This window comes from Gorilla gorilla, chromosome 2, assembly GCF_029281585.2.
Source record: "Gorilla gorilla gorilla isolate KB3781 chromosome 2, NHGRI_mGorGor1-v2.1_pri, whole genome shotgun sequence".
Taxonomy (NCBI): domain Eukaryota; kingdom Metazoa; phylum Chordata; class Mammalia; order Primates; family Hominidae; genus Gorilla; species Gorilla gorilla.
The window spans coordinates 43391981-43414268 of NC_086017.1; the positions used below are offsets into that span (position 1 = coordinate 43391981).

General features: G+C 37.9%; 1 protein-coding gene across 50 annotated transcripts in view; it reads right to left on the minus strand.

Moving 5' to 3' along the window:
* The window catches only part of CLASP2 (cytoplasmic linker associated protein 2), a 223912-nt gene that overhangs the window by 18757 nt on the left and 182867 nt on the right, over positions 1–22288 (minus strand). For all 50 annotated transcript variants that reach the window (XM_055383029.2, XM_055383025.2, XM_031009614.3 and 47 more), the window contains 3 exons: positions 20775–21003; positions 2838–3031; positions 1879–2007 (listed from right to left, as the gene is read on the minus strand). In XM_055383029.2, coding sequence (XP_055239004.1) covers positions 1879–2007; positions 2838–3031; positions 20775–21003 — 552 coding nt within the window. The remainder of the gene's footprint in view (positions 1–1878; positions 2008–2837; positions 3032–20774; positions 21004–22288) is intronic.

Consider the following 22288-nt stretch of genomic DNA (forward strand, 5'->3'; position numbering starts at 1 on the left):
GCTAATTTTTGTATTTTTAGTGGAGATGGGGTTTTGCCATGTTGGTCAGGCTGGTCTCGAACTCCTGACCTCAAGTGATCCACCTGCTTGGCCTCCCAAAGTGCTGGGATTACAGGCGTAAGCCACCATGCCCAGCCAATTTTTTTTTTTTTAAATGTTACCTCTAGCTGACCACTAAGCTAATAAAGCACAAAAGGATTTAATGCTGATGAAGTCCAAATTGTCTTTTTTGTTGTTGGTTGCTTCTGCTTTTAGTTATATTATGAAATCATTGCCTAATCCAAGGTAACAAAGATTTATACCTCTGCTTTCTTTGGAGAGGTTTATAGCTTTAGCTCTTGCATTTGGCTCTGATTCATTTTATCTCACTGCTATTTTAACCTTCCTTTTTTGATTTGTCTTTTGCTTCTGTCTTGGTTCTACCATAGATACCTAACGCTACTGCTCAGTTGCTTTCTCTTAGAAATATAGTCCTTATAGAACTAAAAGTAGAACTCCATTTGATCCAGCAATCCCACTATTGGGTATCTACCTAGAAAAAAAGAAGTCATAATATGAAAAAGATACTTGCACACAGGTGTTTATAGCAGCACAATTGGCAATTGCAAAAATATGGAAATAGCCCAAATGCACATCAATCAATGAATGGATAAAGAAATTGTGTATATGTATATACACACACACACACACACCATGTGTATGTGTATATACGCACACACACACCATGGAATACTACTGAGCCATAGAAAGGAATGAAATAATGGCATTCACAGCAACCTGGATGGAATTGGCGACCTTTATTCTAAGTGAAGTAACTCAGGAATGGAAAACCAAACATCATATGTTCTCATTCATAAGTGGGAGCTAGGCTATGAGGGTGCAAAGGTATAAAATGACACAATGCACTTTGGGGACTTGGGGGAAAGAGTGGGTGTGGGGTGAGGGATAAAAGACTACACATTGGGTACAGTGTACACCGCTAGGGTGATGGATGCACCAAAATCTCAGAAATCACCACTAAAGAACTTATTCATATAACCAAACACAATCTGTTCCTCAAAAACCTATTGAAATAAAAAAAATAGTCCCTATTTGAACATTTTTTTTCTAATTCTTTCAATCCTCATAGTTACCTAATCGATGTCACTGGTGAAGAAGGGGAGAGAGATATCATGGCTACCAAGTACTATGAAACAGGTTCACGGAACTCTTCCATGAAAGCTGTCCTCACTACTTTGGTGAATAAACTTGCAACAGATATATAGCTCCTCTAGGCAATTTATCACTTAAAAATAACAATGACCTGCTTGGGCAACATAGTGAAACTTCATCTCTACAAAAAATACCAAAAATCAGCCAGGTGTGCTGGTGCATGCCTGCAGTCCCAGCTACTCGGGAAGCTGAGGTGGGAGGATCACTGGAACCGGGAAGCTGAGGCTGCAGTGAGCTGTGATCACACCACTGCACTCCAGCCTGGGCGACAGAGTGAGTGAGATCCTGATTCAACAAACAAACAACCCCCCCAAAACAATGATTTCTTATCTTCATTAGTTATTCTAAAAAATCAAATTCTTATTGCTAAATGAAAAGTGAAAATAAGATTGCTAAACTCTAAGTAGAAAACTAAAAGTGAAGTGAAGGAGAAAACAAAATTAAATAAATTATTTCCTAGAGCTGGCCTGTTTTAGGTGAAAGGTCATGATATCACTGTTTAATTCATTTAATAGAAAAAAATATGCTTGTATCTCCATCAGGTATTACCCTGAATGTCAAGGCAAATGTTCAAGAAAATCATTAATAAGGCTACATTTTACACAATGGTTACATGTTTCATGAAATAAAATAATGGAATAATACTTTAACTGCCAGGTAACTTACCTCCTTATGAGGATCTTTATGTGCTTCCAATGTTTTCATGACAGTCAATTCTGCATAGTTTTTAAATCTTGCTGGTTGATGCCTTAGGATTTCTCTTAAAACCTTTAATGCCAAAGCCCTGATTGTAGGCTAAGAAGAAACATTTAAATGTTTTTAATATTTTGGGTTGTAGATAATCTTTAACATTTTCAATTTTTGTAACTTAAGGGCCTTAATATTGGGGGAGGAGTTGTAGATAACTGCATAAAGTATGCGGTATACTACGTAATTAAGTTTTCTTATCTCTAATTGAAAATTTATTATACTTATTTTATTTGCAAGAAATCAAGACTACATTCAGACTATAAAAAGAAGTTTTGGAGCTGGGCACGGTGGCTCATGCCAGTAATCCCAGCTCTTTGGAAGGCTGAGGTGGGTGGATCACTTGAGGTCAGGAGTTCGAGACCAGCCTGGCCAACACGGTGAAACCCCATCTCTACCAAAAACACAAAATTAGCCGGGGGTGGTGGCACGTGCTTATAATCCCAGCTACTCAGGAGGCTGACGCAGGAGAATCACTGGAGCCTGGGAGGTGGAGGTTGCAGTGAGCTGAGATCACACCACTGCATTCCAGCCTGGGCTTGAGAATGAGAGAGATTATTCCTCAAAATAAATAAATAAATAAATAAATAAATAAATAAATGTTGCTCCTGAACAACTAATCTAAATATGTAAAACAAGTAACATGTACTTTTCTATAAGAATTCAGCCTGCAACCTTTCATTTTTCCTGTTAATTGTTCAAAATTGTTGAGCTACTTGGTTTAGAAGAAAAAGTACTTCACAGTGAAAAGTTCATGCAGAAAGAAGCAGCAGAAGAGACTCATTCTCCCAATTGCTAAATCCGTGTAGCATCAGATTAACAGGCAATGTAAAAGAGACAGGAAGGAAAGGCTACTGTTTACATATTTTGCCATTTACCTCTTTATCTCCAAGCGTTTCAAGCAATAAAAGCAATATTGTTTTGAAGTGTTCATCCCAAACACTAAAAGATTCTTCCTGTGTCAGTTTCATAAGTTCATAGAGGGCAATTTTTCTTTCTTCTACACGCTCATTATGGTTAGACAGCTCCTTCAACAACTCTGCAACTAGGTCAGAATGATCTAGGGAAAGATCTGTCAAAAGGACATGGTATTAGTTCTGTAACTTTATAGGATGACTCTCACAAGTATGGGGATAACAACTTTATATGATGAAACACAGATATAACCATCATGTTTGCTGTAAAAAAGACAAAGAAAAAAAGACATCAAGTAACCTTCTTTTCATTTTTGTCATTCCCAAAACACTGGTGCTATCTTAAAACTTTGTATAATAAAAATACACAAAAGTGAGACCAGTATAATGAACCCTTATATTCCCATCACCCAGATTTAACAGTTTTTAAGATTTTACCATTCTTATGTCATCTTTGTCCCCCCTTCCCTTTTATCTGAAGTATTTCTAGCAAATCCCATATATGTCATTTCCTCTTTATATACTTCAGTATGTATTTCTATGGTTTCATGCCAGGAGGCTTAAATGGCTTTTAGTGATGATAAAAACGACCACTGGATTTAGGTAGTGACAATCTAATCCCACCATTGTAAACTTCTCCATAAATCATCCCCCTTTTTTTTCTGAGACAGGGTTTCACTTTGTCGCCAAGGCTGGAGTGTAGTGGTGTGATCATGGCTCATTGCAGTCTCCACCTCCCAGGCTCAATTGATCCTCCCAACTTAAGCCTCCTGAGTAGGTGGGACTACAGGTATGTACCTACACACCCAGCTAATTTTTGTGTTTTTTTGTGGAGATGGGGTTTCACCATGTTGTCCAGGCCAGTCTGGAACTCCTGGGCTCAAGTGATCTACTGGCCTCCCAAAGTGTTGGGATTATAGGCATGAGCCACCATGCCCAGACTATCAATCTTTTAATGAAAGGTTTCAGTCACTGATTGTTGTTGAATCAATTATTTTAATATGAGTTAAAAATGGTGATTATCTAATCATACCACTCTTTCCATGGGGTAGAATTCTTCTGTAGAGAATAACTTTATCAACTAGACCTATTCTGATTACCCTGAAATACAATTTTATAGAAAAGGCAGAACAGATTCTTAATATAGTTCTCTTTAAATTTTAGCATCAAGAATTGGGCCCAGTGGTTACCAAGGAGTTTTGATTTGTTTTTGCCTTCTTTTTAAAAGCATAATTACAAACTCATGGATTTTATAACCATGAAAAGTCACTCACTGCTTATTTTTAAACAACTTATCAGACAGTGCTTTAAATCATTTTTGTAGGAATAACAGTTAAATCTAAGAATCCACATTTGAATGTAACAAAATACCAGAGTTCCTCTTAAATTTTTTTATGATCAAATACACTATAAATTCAGACCTTGAGGGATTTCAGCAGGTAGTGCCCTGGGCTTGGGCCACAGACTAATTTCCTTCCCATCTCTCTGGAATGAAACAACCACAGAGCACGCTGCAGACCAATATAACACTATTGCTGGTTTTAACAAGAACTATTGCCAGCAGGATGAATGTGTCTCTATAAACCCCATAAAAAATCACTCCCGGAAAGTTATAACTTATCAGACTTTCAAAGATGTTAAAGGATCATTCTAAGAGTGTCTTTTATTTCAGCTGGATGAATGGGATTCACAAGAAAATGCTTTTCACAGGTAGTCAGTTATCTTTTCCATGAAAGTAAGCTTTGCAATTACTCTAGCAGATAATTAGAAATGACCTGACATATAATGATCTGGACAGATGACTGGCAGAAAAATAATTTCTTCCAGAGAAAGCATAGATTGTTACAAAACTGAATTATCTATATGAATGAGATAATCCAAAGTTGCTGAATTTTTCCTCTTCTGACAGAGAGCAGCACCATGGTCAAGTGAAAAGAACATAGGCTTTGTAGTCTCATTAAATCTCTGCTTCTTATACTCTGTGATTGGAGCAGTTTCCTAATTATTGCCAAGGTGCAGTTTTATTATCAGTAAAATGGGAAAATAGCATCTGCCTCCTAGGGTCATGGTGAGGACTTGGGCTTAGAAGTCCCAAGCTCATTAATATTAAGTCATTAATATTAATTTTCCTGTGTCCTTCTGACAAATATTGACACAATTACAATTCTGATAATATTTTTGTGGCAGTGCTCAAGAAGTACAAAATAGTCTTTCAGGTTGGCAAACTTTTATATGAATCTTTCCTGAATAACTGCACTATCCTCACCAGAGGTAGTATTCTAGAATAATATAGTTCCTAGTAAACTTTACAAAGGTTATCAGTGGCTTTTTTTGGACTTGTTAACTTTGATAAATGTGTGTGCCCGATTGTAATGTGGGCAGAAACACTGGGTGAGAGACATAATCAATAGGTATCAGATATTGAAATAATTTCCATAAAAGTTATAGAAATTCTGACTTGAATAATTATCTTTTGCTAAATTTTAGATTTTAAAAACAAAAAAGGAGGAGAAAGTGCATGGGGGAGGAGAATAAAAGAAAAATCAGAACAGAAATAGAGAACAATTTTAAAAAGAATAATGTTAACAATGTTCATAATAAAATAATGTCAAACAGGGTCTTCCTCATCTCAACATTAAAAATGAAGATAGACAATAAATGAAAACAACTGCCATACAAAGCATGGGACTACTACTGCTTTAGTTTTTTTTCTTTTTTCTTTTCTTTGTACTACAGTAGTTTAACTGAGGGCTTACCAATCTTCAAAGAATGTTTACTCAACATAAAATGGCTGCCTATGTTTCAGAAGTAAATCACACATTAGACTATGATGAAGCAGTGTTCTCAAGCTCAAAAATACTATACCCAATTTAGATTTCAGTTATAGTTTCCAAAAACGTCTTCCTTTACCAAATATAAAATATGTGATCCTTAGTAAAGGAGAAGAGAATTACAGAACAAGGGAGTGATCCTGATAAACTGTCATAATTTTGGCTTTATGATATTTTTGATATGTTGTCTCTCTCTTTTCTTTTTTTCTGAGACAGAGTCTTGCTCTGTCACCCAGGCTGGAGTGCACTGGCGTGATCTTGGCTCACAGCAACCTCCACCTCCAAGGTTCAAGCCATTCTCGTGCCTCAGCCTCCCAAGTAGCTGGAATTACAGGCACCTGCCACCACGCCCAGCTAATTTTTGTTAGAGATGGGGTTTCATCATATTGGCCAGGTTAGTCTCGAACTCCTGACCTCGGGTGATCTGCCTGCCTCGGCCTCCCAAAGTGTTGGGATTACAGGCGTGAGGCACTGCAGCTGGCTGATATATTGTCTCTTGACATGAGAAGTTGGTAAAAGTAATCAAAGAAATGCAAAGGATAATTTTTAAGAAGTTATCAAAATTATAAATGACCAGGCATTAGTACACAGATTCCCAAACAAACTATAAGGAGGGTATCCACTGGTGAATGTATCAACTTTCAGCCCAGACAGGTAGGAAGGCTGTCCACATAGAGTGGTAATCAGGTGTAAGCTGTTGGAGCCAAAGTGGAATAAGAAGGGCATTCATGGTTTTGAGTGAGGATGGAATGGCAAAGCCTAGCAGGATGAGTAGATCTGTGCAAGTAAGGAGGTAGTAGCAGAGACAGCAGAAAAACTGGTAGCGTACAGAGGACTGATCAAATTGGTAAACATATTAAAGATAACGAAAGCTAGGTTTCTGTCAGAAAAATGGGTTATCAATCTGGAAATTAGAATTTCCTTGGTGCCAGAATGGAACTACTGGTGTAAAAACATGGTTTTTGATAGATATGGAAACAGAGACGTAAATCTCTACACACACACACACAAACACACACACACACACACACACTCCCTAGCTCTGCCCACTGAGAGGTCTAGGGAGCAGTGACATATCACTAACAGTGAGTACATCTAGAGTCCAGATCTTAGCCTTTAAAATCATCTTCCCTTAATAGGAACAATGGATCCCTGGAGAAATGATTGATTCCAGGACTGAAGCAAGGATAGAACAACAGTACCAGAATGCAAGGATGGGGACATGTTAGAAGAACAACAAAAGCCGGCTTGAATGGAATCCTGTTGGTCAAATCAAGGGCAATTTGAGCTTCAAAATAAATAAATAATGATTGTTATAATGGGAAACTATGAGTCCCTACTGTTACAAAAATGTATGTCAATTTTCTCAAATAAATTTTCTAGAATAGAAAATAAAAAATTTCCTAAATAAATGAATTCAAGTTTAATGATGAAAAGAATATGTAACCTGTTTAAAAATATTAGTATCTCCTGATAAAACACTTATTAATTACAAAAAGAAAAAGTAATTTCACAGTAAAGAAGTCTGGTAAGCCCCACCATAATCAAGAGATCAAAGTCAACATCACCAGTGATGGAGCACAGTGAAACCATGTGTTACTAGATAGGGTGCAATGAAAAGAATGCACCATCACTTCTGCAATACTGATGCAAAGAATGTATAACCTGATTCTAATCATGAGAAAACATCAGACAAAACTACATTCAGAGAAATGCTACAAAATAACTTCAAAAGTGTCATGGTCATGAGAGCTAAGGAAAGACTGAACACTGGAGGAGAACACTGATGGAGACATGATGATTAAATGCAATGTGTGGTTCTGAAATGGATCCTTTAGCTGTAAGATATTATTGAGAGATTCTGGGAAGATGGTAGATTAGGAAGCACCAGGACTCTGTCTCCTCACCCAGACAACAGAATCTGTCTGATGTAACTATTTTGGAACTCTAGTCTACTGAAGGCTTAGAACTTCTAGGGAAAGTCTTGGATGGTAAAGTGTGGTTAATTTCTATCAATTTCAGCTCTTAGTACAGTAGCAACTACCCATTCCCCCCAACCAGCCCCAGCCCCTTGACAGGCAGCTGTGCACATGTTGCTGGAGCAGCTTGCACACAGCTTGTGGGAATCAGGGCATGAAAAAAGAACCTTATCCTGCGGATACTGAGGACCTGTGCACTGTTGACTGCTGCTTTTTTTTTTCTTCCAAAGACCCTTTCCAAGTCCGAGTCACAGCTGCTTCTGATAACAGAGGTACAGACAAAGAGGCTGGCAGCCACTATTGTTGCACCTTTCCTCACTACTGCAAGCCCTTCCCCCTCTAGCTAAAGTGACTTCCAGGGGCTTAAAGGTCCTGCCCCTCCTATTTCATTTTTCTCTTTTTCCTTTTTGGGAGCCAGACATTAAAGACCAGCATATTCAAAAACAACTGCATACACATGGAGAGTTAGAAAGTGACAATGGATGCCCAGAACAAGCTACAGGCTCAGAAAGGATCTGAGAAGACTTTAAGTTTATACCTCAGGCGAGGCTGATCTTTGGCACAGAGAAAGCCTGCAACAATCAGAACCTGAAACAACAAGGAAAAATAACAAAAGCCACCAATCTCTGGGGTATTGAGAGAATCTGATTTCCCATGTAACCACATTATTAAGATTCAAATATCCAGTTTTCAACAAAAAAATCACAAGGCATATGAAGAACCAGGATAGTACAGCATACTCAGAGAAAAAATAAATAAACAGAAACTGCCCTTGAAAAAGATCTGATGGCAGATCTACTAGACAAAGATTTTAAAATACCTGTCTTAAAGATGCTCTAAGAAGTTGTGTATACATTCATGAAAATAATGTATGAACAAAATGGAAATATCAGTAAAGAGATAGAAAACCTAAAAAGAAACCAAAAAGAAATTCTGGAATTAAGAAGTATGGTAACTGAAATAAAAAATTCACTAGTGGCCGGGCGCAGTGGCTCACGCCTGTAATCCCAGCACTTTGGGAGGCTGAGGCAGGCGGATCACAAGGTCAGGAGATCGAGACCATCCTGGCTAACATGGTGAAACCCCGTCTCTACTAAAAACACACACACAAAAAATTAGCCAGGTGTGGTGGTGGGCACTTGTAGTCCCAGCTGCTGGGGAGGCTGAGACAGGAGAATGGCACGAACCCAGGAGGTGGAGCTTGCAGCGAGCTGAGATCGTGCCACTGCACTCCAGCCTGGGAGCCAGAGCGAGACTCCATCTCAAAAACAAAAAACAAACAAACAAAAAAATTCACTAGTGTAATTACTTAATAAGCATATTTGAGCAGGCAAAAGAATTAGTGAGCAGAGCCTAAGGGATATGTGAGACATCATCAAGTGAACAAATCTACTCATTGTAGGAGTATCAGAAGAGAACAGAAAGACAGAAAAAATATTTGAAAAAATTATGGCTGAAAACCTCCAAAATTTGATGAAAGACATGAACATAAACATATAAGAAGCTCAATGAATTCCATGTAAAATGAACTCAAAGAGAGCCACATCAAGACACATGATAATCAAACTTTCAAAAGGCAAAGACAGAATCTTGCAAGCAGCAACAGATAAGTAACCAGTGACATAAAAAGGATCCTCAGTAAGATTATCAGCAGATTTCTCATTAGAAACGTTGGAGGTCAGAAGGCAGTAGACTGATATATTCAAAGTGCTAAAAGAAAAAAACTGTTAACCAAGAATCCTACATCTGTCAAAACTGTCCTTCAAAAGCGAGGGAGAAATTAAAAGTACTCTAGACAGTAACTTGAAACCATATGAAGAAATACAGATCTCAATAAACGTAAATATATACATTGGCAATTATAAAAACTACTATTATTGTAATAACAGACTGTAACTCCACTTTTTGTCTTCTACATAATCTAAGAGACTAATATAGTAAAAGACAGTTTATATTTCTGGAGACAATTGTATAAAGAGGTAATTTTATAATGCCAACAACTGAAAAGGGTGGGGTCAGAGCTGGAAAAGCACAGAGTTTTTGTATGTTATTGAAATTAAACTGGCATACATTTAAAGTAGCATTATAAGTTTAGGATATTAAATGTAACCCCCATGGAAACAACCAAGAAAATAGCTATAAAATATACACTAAAGGAAATAAGAAATTTAAACATTTCACTACAAAACAACTAAACACAAAAGAAAGTAATGTAAAAAGTGACAAGCTATAAGGCATACAGAAAACAAATAGCAACATGACAGAAGTAAGTCCTTTCTTATCAGTAATTACTTTAAATGTAAACCAATTAAATCACCCAGTCAAAAGACAGAGATTAGCAGAATGGATGAAAAAGGACAGAAAGATATTCTATCCTTTTGCAAATAGTAATTACTATTTGCCTGGTATATCAATAGTAATAGTAATAGGTATATCAATAATAGTAAAACTATTACTATTTGCATGGTATATCAATAGTAATAGTAATAGGTATATCAATAAGTAATAGTCAGAGAGCAGGGGTGGCTATACTAATGCCAGACAAAATAGGCTGGGTGTGTTGGTGCACGCCTGTAATACTAGCACTTTGTGAGGCCAAAGGAGGCAGATCACTTATCACTTAAGCTCAGGAGTTTAAGACCAGACCAGGCAACACAGCAAAACCCCATCTCTACTAAAAATACATACAATTAGCCAGGCGTGGTGGCATGTGCCTATAATCCCAGCTACTAGGGAGGCTGAGGTGGGAGAATCCACCTGAGCCCACAAGTTGAGGCTGCAGTAAGCCATGATTGAGTCACTGCATTCCAGCCTGGGCAATGAAAGTGAGACCCTGTCTTAGGATAAAAAAAAGAAAAATAATAATAATCAGACAAAATAGACCTTAAGTGAAAAACAGGTTACAAGAGATAAAGGAGGAGGACATTATATATTAAAAAGATTCAATATGCATCAAGAATAAATAACAACTATAAACATGTATGCAGCTAATGACAGACCATCAAAATATATGAAGCAAAAACTGACAGAATTGAAGGGAAAAATAGTTTTACAATAATAGTTGGACTCTCACTATTGGATTCTCACTCTCAATAATGGATAGAACAAAGAGACAGAAGAAAACAGAGGACTTAATACAATAAAACAACTACATCCAACAGACATATATGGTGCACACAGGACATTTTCCAATATAGGTTATATGTTGGGACACAAAGTAAGTTTCAACAGATTTTAAAATATGGATATAAAACATAGTATCTTCTCCCACCACATGATGAAGTTACAAATCAGTAACAGAAGTAAAACTGGAAAATTCACAAGTTTGAGGAAATTAAACAACACACTCTTAACGGATCAAAGAAATTAGAGAAACTAGAATATAGAGAGACAACTGAATAAAAACAACTACATACCAAAACGTATGGAACACAGTGAAAACAGTGCTAAGGGGGAAATTTATAGCTATAAATGTGTTAACTTAAAAATGAGAAAGGATAAAGGGGCAAGATGGCTGACCAGAAGTAGCTAGTGTGCATGGCTCTCACAGAGAGGAAGGGAAGGGGTGAGTAAACACACCTTCAACTCAAACATCCAGGTGCTCACAATGGGACTGATCAAGGAAACAACTTGACCCACAGAGAACAAAGAAAAGTAAGACAGGACAGCAGCCCACTAGAGAGCAACACTGAGCCAGGGGAACCTCCCCTGCCTAGGAAAGTGGTGAGTGAATATGTGACCCCAGGGACCATGCTTCTCCCACAGATCTCTGCAACCCTCAGGTCAGGAGATCTCCTTGTGAACCTACTCCACTAGCCTTCAGTCTGTCAGAACTATGTGGAGTCTTGGCAGAGGAGCCACTCAGGCATGCGTGGAAACCCTGGAGCCTCAGATACTTGGGCTTTCAGGCAAAGGTAGCTACAGCTCCAGCAAAGTGGGAGGTTAGACCCCCGTACATAACCTTAGGAAAGAGGCTGAATCTAGGGGGCTGAGCAGTGACAGCCTGCGGCCCCACTTCCACAGCACCTCACAAGATAAGACCCACTGGCTTGGAATTCCAGACAGCCACTGTTAACGGCACTGCACCTCCCTAAGAAAGAGCTCCTGGCGGGAGGGGCAGGCTGCCATCTTTGCTGTTTGGGTGACTTGGCTGATCCAGTCTTCCGGCTTTATAGAGTTTGATCTGACCAGGGGGCGGAAGGGATTCCTCCAGCATAGCTGCTCTACCAAAGCGTGGGCAGGCTGCTGCTGCTGCTTTTTTTTTTTTTTTTAATTTATAGCTGGGATTACAGGTGTGCACCACCATGCCCGGCTAATTTTTGTATTTTTAGTAGAGATGGGTTTTTACTATGTTGGCCAGGCTGGTCTTGAACTCCTGGTGTCAAGTGATCTGCCCTGCCTTGACCTCCCAAAGTACTCAGATGTCATAATACACAGAGACTCAAAATAAAGGTATGGAGGAAAATCTACCAAGCAAATGTAAAACAGAAAAAATCAGAGGTTGCAATCCTAATTTCAGACAGAAGAGATTTCGAACCAATAAAGATCAAAAAAGACAAAGTAGGACATTACATAATGGAAAAGGGTTCAATTCAACAAGAAGACCTAAGTACCCTAAATATATATGCACCCAACACAGGAGCACACAGATTCATAAAGCAAGTTCTTAGAGATCTACAAAGAGACATAGATTCCCACAGAGTAACAGCAGGAGACTTCAACACTCCACTGATAGTATTAGACAGATCATCGAGGCAGAAAATTAACAAAGATATTCAGGACTAAACTCAACATTGGACCAAATGGATCTGACAGACCTTTATAGAACTCTCCACCACAAACCAACAGAATATACATTCTTCTCATCACCACATGGCACATACTCTAAAATTGCCCACATAATTGGATATAAAACAATCCTCAAGAAATGTAAAAGAACCAAAATCATACCAGACACAAGCTTGGACCACAGCACAATAAAAATAGAAGTCAAGACTATGAAAATTGCTCAAAAACATGCAATTATATGGAATTAAACAACACGCCCCTGAATTACTTTTGGGTAAATAATGAAATTAAGGCAGAAATCAAGAAGTTCTTTGAAAACAATGAGAACAAAGATACAAGACATTAGAATCTTTGAGATACAGCTATGGCAGTGTTAAGAGGTAAATTCATAGCACTAAATGCCAACATCAAAAAGTTAGATCTCAAAATAACAACCTAACTTCATAACTGAAAGAATTAGAGAAGGAAGAACAAATTAACCCCAATGTTAGCAGAAGACAAGAAATAAAAATCAGAGCTGAAATGAAAGAAATTGAGACACAAAACATCTTTCAAAAGATCAATGGATTCAGGAGTTGTTTTTGAAAAAATTAATAAAATAGATAGGCCACTAGCTAGACTAACAAAGAAGGAGAGAAGATCCAAATAAACACAATTAGAAATGATGAAGGGAATGTTACTACTGACTGCACAGAAATAAAAACCAACAGAAACTACTACGAACACCTCTATGCATACAAACTAGAAAACCTAGAAGAGACAGATAAATTCCTGGACACATACACCCTCCCAAAACCGATGCAGGAAGAAACTGATTCCCTGAACAGACCAATAACAAGCTCCAAAATTGAATCAGTAAAAAAAAGCCTACCAATAATAATAATAAAGCATGGGATCCAATGAATTCACAGCTGAATTCTACCAGATGTACAAATAAAAGCTGGTACCATTCCTACAGAAACGATTCCAAAAAAGTGAGGAGGAAAGACTCCTTCACAACTCATTTTGAGGCCAGCATCACAGAATGATACCAAAACCTGGCAGAGTCTGGGTACTGTGGCTCACACCTGTAATCCCAGCACTTTGGGAGGCTGAGGCAGGCAGATCACCTGAGGTCAGGAGCTTGAGACCAGCCTGGCCAACATAGTTAAAACCCATCTTTACTAAAAATACAAAAAATTAGCCAGACGTGGTGGCATGCACCTGTAATCCCAGCTATTCAGGAGGCTGAGGCAGGAGAATTACTTGAACCCAGGAGGTGGAGGTTGCAGAGAGCCGAGATCATGCTGCTGCCCCCCAGCCTGGGTGACAGAGCGAGACTGTCTCAAAACAAAACAAAAAAAACACAACAACAAAAAAGAAAACTTCAGGCCAGTATCCTTGATGAACATCAATGCAAAATCCTCAAGAAAATACTGGCAAACCGAATCCAGCAGGACATCAAAAAGCTAATCCACCATGATCATGTAGGCCTCATCCCTAGATGCAACGCTGGCTCAACATTCACAAATCAATGAATGTGATTCATCACATATACAGAACTAAAGACAAAAACCACATGATTATTTCAATAGACACAAAAAAAGACTTGACAAAATTCAACACTGCTTCATGCTAAAAACTCTCAATAAGCTAGGTATTGAAGGAACATATCTCAAAATAATAAGAGCCATATATGACAAACCCACAGCAGCCAACATTATTCAAAATGGGCAAAAGCTGGAAGCAGTCCCCTTGAAAACTGGCACAAGACAAGGATGCCCTCTCTCAACACTTCTATTAAACATAGTTTTGGAAGTCCTAGCTAGAGCAATCAGGCAAGAGAAAGAAATAAAGGGCTTCCAGGTCAGGCATGGTGGCTCACATCTGTAATCCCAGCATTTTGGGATGCTGAGATGGGTGGCTCACTTGAGGTCAGGAATTTGAGACCAGCCTGGCCAACATGGTGAAACCCCATCTCTACTAAAAATACAAAAATCAGCCTGGAGTGGTGGTGTGTGCCTGTAGTCCCAGCTACTTGGGAGGTTGAGGCAGGAGAATTGCTTGAACCCAGGAGGCAGAGGTTGCTGTGAGCCAAGATTGCGCCACAGCACTCCAGCCTGGGTGACAGAGCAAGACTGCATCTCAAAATAAATAAAGAAAGAAACAAAGAAGGAAAGAAAGAAAGGAAGAAAGAAAGAAAGAGAGAAAGAAAGAGAGATCGATAGACAGATAAAGGGTGTCCAAACATGAAGAGAAAGTCAAACTATCTCTGTTTGCAGACAACATCATTTTATATTTAGAAAACCCCATAGTCTCAGCCCAGAAGCTCCTCAAGCTGATAAACAACTTCAGCTAAGTTTCAGGATATAAAATCAACGTACGAAAGTCACTAGCATTCCTATACACTAACAACAGCCAAACCAAGAGTCAAATCAGAAAGGCAATCCCATTCACAACTGCCATAAAAACAATAAAATATCTAGGAATATAGCTAACCAGAGAAGTGAAAGAGCTCTACAATGAGAATTACAAAACACTGCTCAAAGAAATCAGAGAAGACACAAACAAATGTTAAAACATCCCAGCTCATGGATAGGAAGAATCAACATCATTAAAATGACTATTCTGCCCAAAGCAATGTACAGATTCAATGCTATTCCTATCAAACTACCAATGACATTCTTCACAGAACTTGAAAAACCTATTTTAAAATTCATATGGAACCAAAAAAGAGCCCAAATAGCAAAGGCAAGCCTAGGCAAAAAGAACAAAGCTAGAGGCATCATGTTGCCTGATTTCAGACTATACAAGGATACAGTAACCAAAACAGCATGGTACTAGCACAAAAACAGGCACATAGACCAATGAACAGAATAGAGAGCCTAGAAATTAGACTGCAAATCTGTGAGCTATTTTACATTCATATTCTGGGAGCCATTTTCTATCAAAGTTTTTAAAATTTTTTAAACTTTTTTGTTAAAACCTAAGACACAAACACACACATTAGTCTAGTCCTACACAGGGTCAAGATCAACTTCACTGTCTTCCACCTCCACATCTTGTCCCACTGAAAGATCTTCAAGGGTAATAACATGCATGGGGCTGTTATTTCCTATGACAACAATGCCTTCTTGTGGAATACCTCCTAAAGGACCCGAATGAGGCTGTTTTACAATTAACTTTAAAAAAAAAAAAGTATGAGTACACTCTAAAATAGTGATGAAAAGTATAGTATAGTAAATACTAAAACCAGGCTGTGCATGGTGGTGCATGCCTTGTAATCCCAGCATTTTGCAAGGCTAAAGCAGGCAGACTGCTTGAGCCCAGGAGTTTTAGACTAGCCTGGACAATATCACAAAACCCCAACTTTACAAAAAAAAATTAGCCAGGAATGGTGGCGTGTACCTGTTGTCCCAGCTATTCAGGAGGCTAAGGTAGAAGAACAGCTTCAGCTCAGGAGGGTGAGGCTGCAATGAACCAAGATCATGCCACTGCACTCCAGCCTAGGTGACAGAGTAAGACCCTGTCTCAAAAATAAATAAGTAAAAAAACAAACCAGTAACGCAGTCGTTTATTAAGGATATTAAGTATTATGTATTTCACATAATTGTATGTGCTATATTTTTATACAGTTGGCAGTGCAGGTTTGTTTACACCAGCATTATCACAAACGTGTAATGCATTGCACTATGATGGTATGACAGCAATGATACCACTAGGTAATAGGAATTTTTTAGCTCCATTTTAATCTTATGGGACCACTGTCATAAATGGAGTCTGACACTGAATGAAATGTTATGTACTGCATGACTGTACATCGGAATTAACCAAGGTGAAAGACTTGTACAATGAAGACTAGAAAAGATTGCTGAAAGAAATAAAAGAAAATACACATAAATAGAAGCACATCCCATTTTCATGGATTGGAACACTTAATAATGTTAAGATACCAATATTATCCAAAGAGATCTACAGATTCAGTGCAATCGCTACCAAAATCCCAATGACACTTTTTACAGAAATAGAAAAATTATCCTAAAATTCATAAGGAATCTTAAGTGACAGCAAATAGCCACAACAGTCTTGAAAAAGAACAAAGCTAGAGGACTCATACTTCTCCCTGATTTCAAAATTTACTACAGAGCTACAGTAATCAAAACAGCATTTTAATGGCATAAATACAGACACATAGAACAAGAATAGAATATACAGCCCCCAAAGGCACAGGCAACAACAACAAAAATAGGCAAATTAAAGTTAATGAAAATTAAAAATTTCTGTGTCTCAAAAAATAGTATCAACAGAGTAAAATGGCAACCCACAGAATGGAAGAAATATTTGCAAATCATATATCTGACAAGATATTAATATCCAGAATATACACAGAACTCCTGCAACAACAACAAAAATAAACAACCTGATTCAAACATGGGCAAAGGAGTAGAAAAGACATTTTTCCAAAGATGGTAATCAAATGGCCAATAAGCACAGGAAAAGATGCTCAGCATTACTAATCATTAGGGAAACGCAAATCAAAACTACAATGACGGCCAGGTGCAACGGCTCATACCTGTAATCTCAGCACTTTGGGAGGCCGAGGAGGGTGGATCACCTGAGGTCAGGAGTTCGAGACCAGCCTGACCAACATGGACAAACCCCGTCTCTACTAAAATACAAAAATTAGCCAGGCATGGTGGTGCACAACTGTAATCCCAGCTACTCGGCAGGCTGAGGCAGGAGAATTGCTTGAACCTGGGAGGTGGAGGTTGCAGTGAGCCAAGATCGCGCCATTGCACTCCAGCCTAGATGACAAGAGCGAAACTCTGTCTCAAAACAAAAACAAAAACAAAAACAAAAACAAAAACAAAAACAAAACCTACAATGGGATATCGCCACACATCCAATTCAGATGGCTACTACAAAACAACAACAACAACAATGAAATAACTAGTATTGGTGAGGATATGGGAAACTGAAACCCTTCTGCACTGGTGGTGGGGAAGTAAAATGGTATACCTGCTATGGAAAACAGTACAGTGCCTTCAAAAAATTAAAAACAGAACTACCGTATGATCCAGCAATTCTACTTCTGGGTATTTACCCATCAAAATTGAAAACAGGGTATTGAAGAGGTATGTGCACACCAATGTTCATAGCAATATTATTCATAACAGCCAAAACTTGGAAGCAACACAAGTGACCATCAGTGGATGAATGGATAAGCCAAATGTGGCATATACACACAATGGAATATTATTCACCCTTACAAAGGAAGAAAATTCTGACATATGCTACAACATGAATCAACCTTGAGGATACCACGCTAAATGAAATAAGCCAGTCACAAAATGACAAGTAATGTATGACTCCAGTTATAGAGTACTTAAGAGTAGACAAAAATCAGAGAGACAAGAGAATGGTAGTTGCCAGGGGCTGGAGTGGGGGTGGAATTGGGGAGTTATTATTTAATTGGTATAGAGTTTCAGTTTTACAACCTGAAAAGAGTTATGTGAGATGGATGGTCTTGATGGATGTGCAACAGTATGAATGTATTTAATATCACTAAACTGTATATATAAAATGCTTAAGATAATACATGTTACGTGTATTTTAACACAGCAAAACAAATTGGAAAAAAGATATTATTGGGACAGCTGGCAAAATTCTAATGGGGTTTTAAGGATTAGGTGGTTATTAATGTACCAATGATAATTTCCTGATTTAAAAAATTCTGTGGTTTAGGGGGAAGAAAAGAAATTTTATTTTTTGTAATTATTAGTTTTTTAGGGACAGAATCTCATTTGTTGTCCAGTCTTTAGTACAGGACTCTTCACAGGCATCATCATAGTATACTGTAGCCTTGAACTCCAAGCCTCAAAGGATCCTCCTGGCTCAGCCTCCTGAGTAGCTGGAACTACTGGCAGTGGCTAATTTCTTGATTTTGATGAGTATTTTGTTGTTATGCAGGAGAATGTCTTTGTAGAAAATAAATTCTAAAGTGTTTAAGGTGACAGAGCATCAGGTTGGTAATTTACTTTCAAATGTTTCATGAAGAAAAAGTTCTCTGTACTGTACTCCCAATTTTTAAGCTCTTGATCATTTTAAGATTAAAAAATACATATTTATAGTACAATCAAGGCAAGAAAAGTCAGTTGACATTTGGTCTGACAGTTTGTGACCCATGTGCATAAATGATTTTTAAATAATTAATGCTACTGAAGCTAAGTCTCAATTTACCAGGCTGTTGCTACTACATAGTATTCAATGGATACTTTCATGCTATGTCCAATTTATTCACCAATGTTACACCACTATCATGACTAAACCTCAGAAAGACAGTCAACTATTTGTGACAGATTAAAACACATCAAAGTCTATAATTGTGGCAATTTTCTACATCCTTATGCAATTTGGACTTAGTTTGGTAAACTGTCATAATTTTGCCTTTTTGATATTTGTGAATATATTAAAGAGAAGGTAACAAAAACACTCCTCAACTTTGCTAGTAATCAAAGAACTACAAGTGAAGCTATTTCTCGTTAATAAAAATTTTAAAAATTTAAAAATATTTCTAATATTTAATTCCTCAATATCTAATAATCAAGGAAATGTACATTCCATCACAACCAGAAAAATTTTTAAACATTCTGTGTTGGTGAGAAAATCAGCATTACTTAAACTAGCCAACTATTCTGAGATGTAAATAGGTAGTAAGTTTAAAACTTTAAATTCACCTATCCTTTAAGTGAGCAATTCCATCTCTAGAAATCTCTTAAAAGTGAATTATCTTTATTGCTCTTTTTTTTTGTTTTTTTTTTTTGAGACAGGGTCTCACTCTGTTGCCCAGGTTGGAGTGCAGTGGTGCAATCTCGGTTCACTGAAACCTCCACCTCCCAGGGAGTTCAAGCGATTCTCCTGCCTCAGTTCCCGAGTAGCTGGGATGACAGGCGCGTGCCACCACGCCCAGCTAATTTTCATATTTTTAGTAGAGAAGTTTTCACTATGTTGGTCAGGCTGGTCTCGAACTCCTGGCCTCAAGTGATCCACCCACCTCGGCCTCCCAAAGTGTTGGGATTACAGGAGTGAGTCACTGCGCCTGGTCACTGACTGTTCTTAAGATGCCTGACACACACAAAAAGAATTATTTATGGGCATAAAAGTTTATGCAGAAGTATGTTCACTGACAGCAACATTATGGGAATAAAGAAAAACCTGAATATAGAATCATGGGATAGTGTTGAGAGAAAGACTTTCAAGTTTATCTGTGTACAGTTATATATTACCAAATAGTACTAGATTCTTAAAAAAAGTATTAATGAATTAAGTAATTAAGAAAAAATATGTTTCCTTATTATAAAAAATAACTAGGACAGGCACAGTGGCTCACACCTACAATCCCAGCACTTTGAGAGGTTGAGGTGGGAGGATCACTTATGGCCAGGAGTTCAAGACCAGCCTAGGCAACATAGGGAGGCCCCATCTCTATAGAACATTTATTTAAAAAGGTAAAATTAGCTGAGTATGGTGGTCCGTAGTCCCAGCTACTCAGGAGGCTGAGGTGGGAGGATCGCTTGAGCCTACGAGGACAAGGCTGCAGTGAGCTATGTTTGAGCGACTACATTCCAGACCGGGCAACAGAGTGACACCCAGTCTCTTAAACAAAACACTAAAACATTTGTAGTGTTTTGTACTATATCATCAGTTTTTATACAACTTACCTGCATCTTACTGCACACTGGGATTAGGTAGTATAATCATCATCATCCTCTTTTGGAGGTGATAACTGAGACTCGGGAAAGTTAACCATCTTGCCAGGCTATGCAGCTTAGTAAGTGTTAGAGCTTAGAACTAAGCCCATTTCACCCAAATTCAAATCCTAATGGTAACTTTCCTTATATTTCGTCCTTGAAATGTATTTTATTAATAAAAAAGTTTATGACTTCATGCTTAAAGGGCTACTATAAAGAATGGGTATTTCTTCAAAGGTTTTGTCATCGTGGTATAAAAATTAATGACCAAATAAATTGTGTCTAGAGGTAAAGTAAATTTATAAGCTACAATTGGTTTTAGTTATTTCTGGGTGGTAACTAAGGTTTTCTTGATTTTGATCATGATCTCAAGATGACTACCCTGTTTCTCATTCAGGAGAAGAAAATGACCAAAAGCACTAGAGATGAGTTCCTAGAAGATGGGAGAAAACATTCTTATTCTAAAAATTGTTACTTTTTGGGAGTTATAATAAAAGAGCATATGCATTTCTTTTACTTCATCGATTACCAAGTTCTCCAAAACAGACAGTAGCAGTGTGACCCAGAACATACCGTCAGGAAACTGGTCAGCATCATCATCAAACATGGCTTCCTTGAGGGCAGACTTGTTGAAGGGACTGATGCTATCTGAATAGTTATATGGATTATAGTCTCGAGAGCGTGGAGAGGAGTGAGTAGGCATTGAATGGAGCAATGAAGCTTTATTATCAAGAGCTGTTTGGCTTGAGTCAGTAGCATCACCTCCTGCTCTTGGGTCAGACATCCCAGGACCACCACACATCTATCAATGGGAAGTGAAAGGCACAGCAAATTAACTCATTTTTCAAGTATCTATTTAACATTCTAAAAAGATATTTCTCTACTGCTTAAAAGACAATTTTAAAAAGATAACAATAACCAGCTAAAAAATTTAAGTAATGGCAATCAACATTATGAGTTACAATTTGTATTCCAGATGTCAAAGCTTAAAAATATAAACTACAGCTGTGAAGGCAAATAAGAACTGTAAAAGAATGCTGCCTCTAATGATTATTACAGTTCCCTTGCAAACAACTTGACCAGACAATATGTACAGTGTGATTACCAGCAACTTCTCCATGTCAATTAAAGATACAAAAGAACTTTCATAAGCAATACAGTACTACAAGCTGCCAGATTCCATTATTAAGGTAATGGTATATCATACAACAGTATGTCAACAAAGCATAATAAAATCAAATTTAAAAAGGCTTGCTTTAAGGAGAAAAAAAAAAAGAAAGGCTTAAAAGGCCTGCATAACTTTTGGAAGGATGCCAAAAGAATTTGGGTACATACTTATCAAAATATGAATATGAATATTGATACAAATACTGGTATCAAAATAATTACTACCACAGGTATCAGCATCACCACCATCCACTGGGCAACTATGTGCCAAGCCATTTGCTAGGCACTTTACAAATATTCTTAAAATATTTACTATGCACATATTATATGCCTGGCATTGTTCACAGCATTGGGAATACATCAGTGAGCAAAAGAGAGAACGATGCCTACCCCAGTGGAGTTTATATTTTAGTGGAGGGACAGACCAAAAAAAAAAAAAAAAAACACTTAATGAATGAATAAAGTATACGACATGTTAGAAGAAGGAATCATGAATGCTGAGGTGGGAGGATGGAGTTCACAGATTAAATAGGATGAGTAGGGTTCACTGAGAAGCCATTTGAATAAACACTTGAAGGAAGTAAGGGAATCAGCCAAGGGGCTATCTGGAGGTAGAGTGTTTCAGGTAGAGAGAACAGCCAATACACAGATCCTGAGGCAAGAACATGCATAGTAAGTTCAAGGAACAGCAAGGAGGCCAGTGTGGCAGGAGCAGAGTGAACAAGGAGGAAACTAGCAGGAGATGAGGCCAGAGAGGTAACAGAAAAAAAGCCTATTGTATAGACTTTGGTTTTTACTCTGAGACAGAGACCTCCTATAGAGTTGAGTGAGAGTGAGAATGGACTATAGGAGGTCAAGGGCATAATCAAGGAGGCCAAATTTTAATAATCCAGGTGAGAGAAATGATGAAGATGATGGCT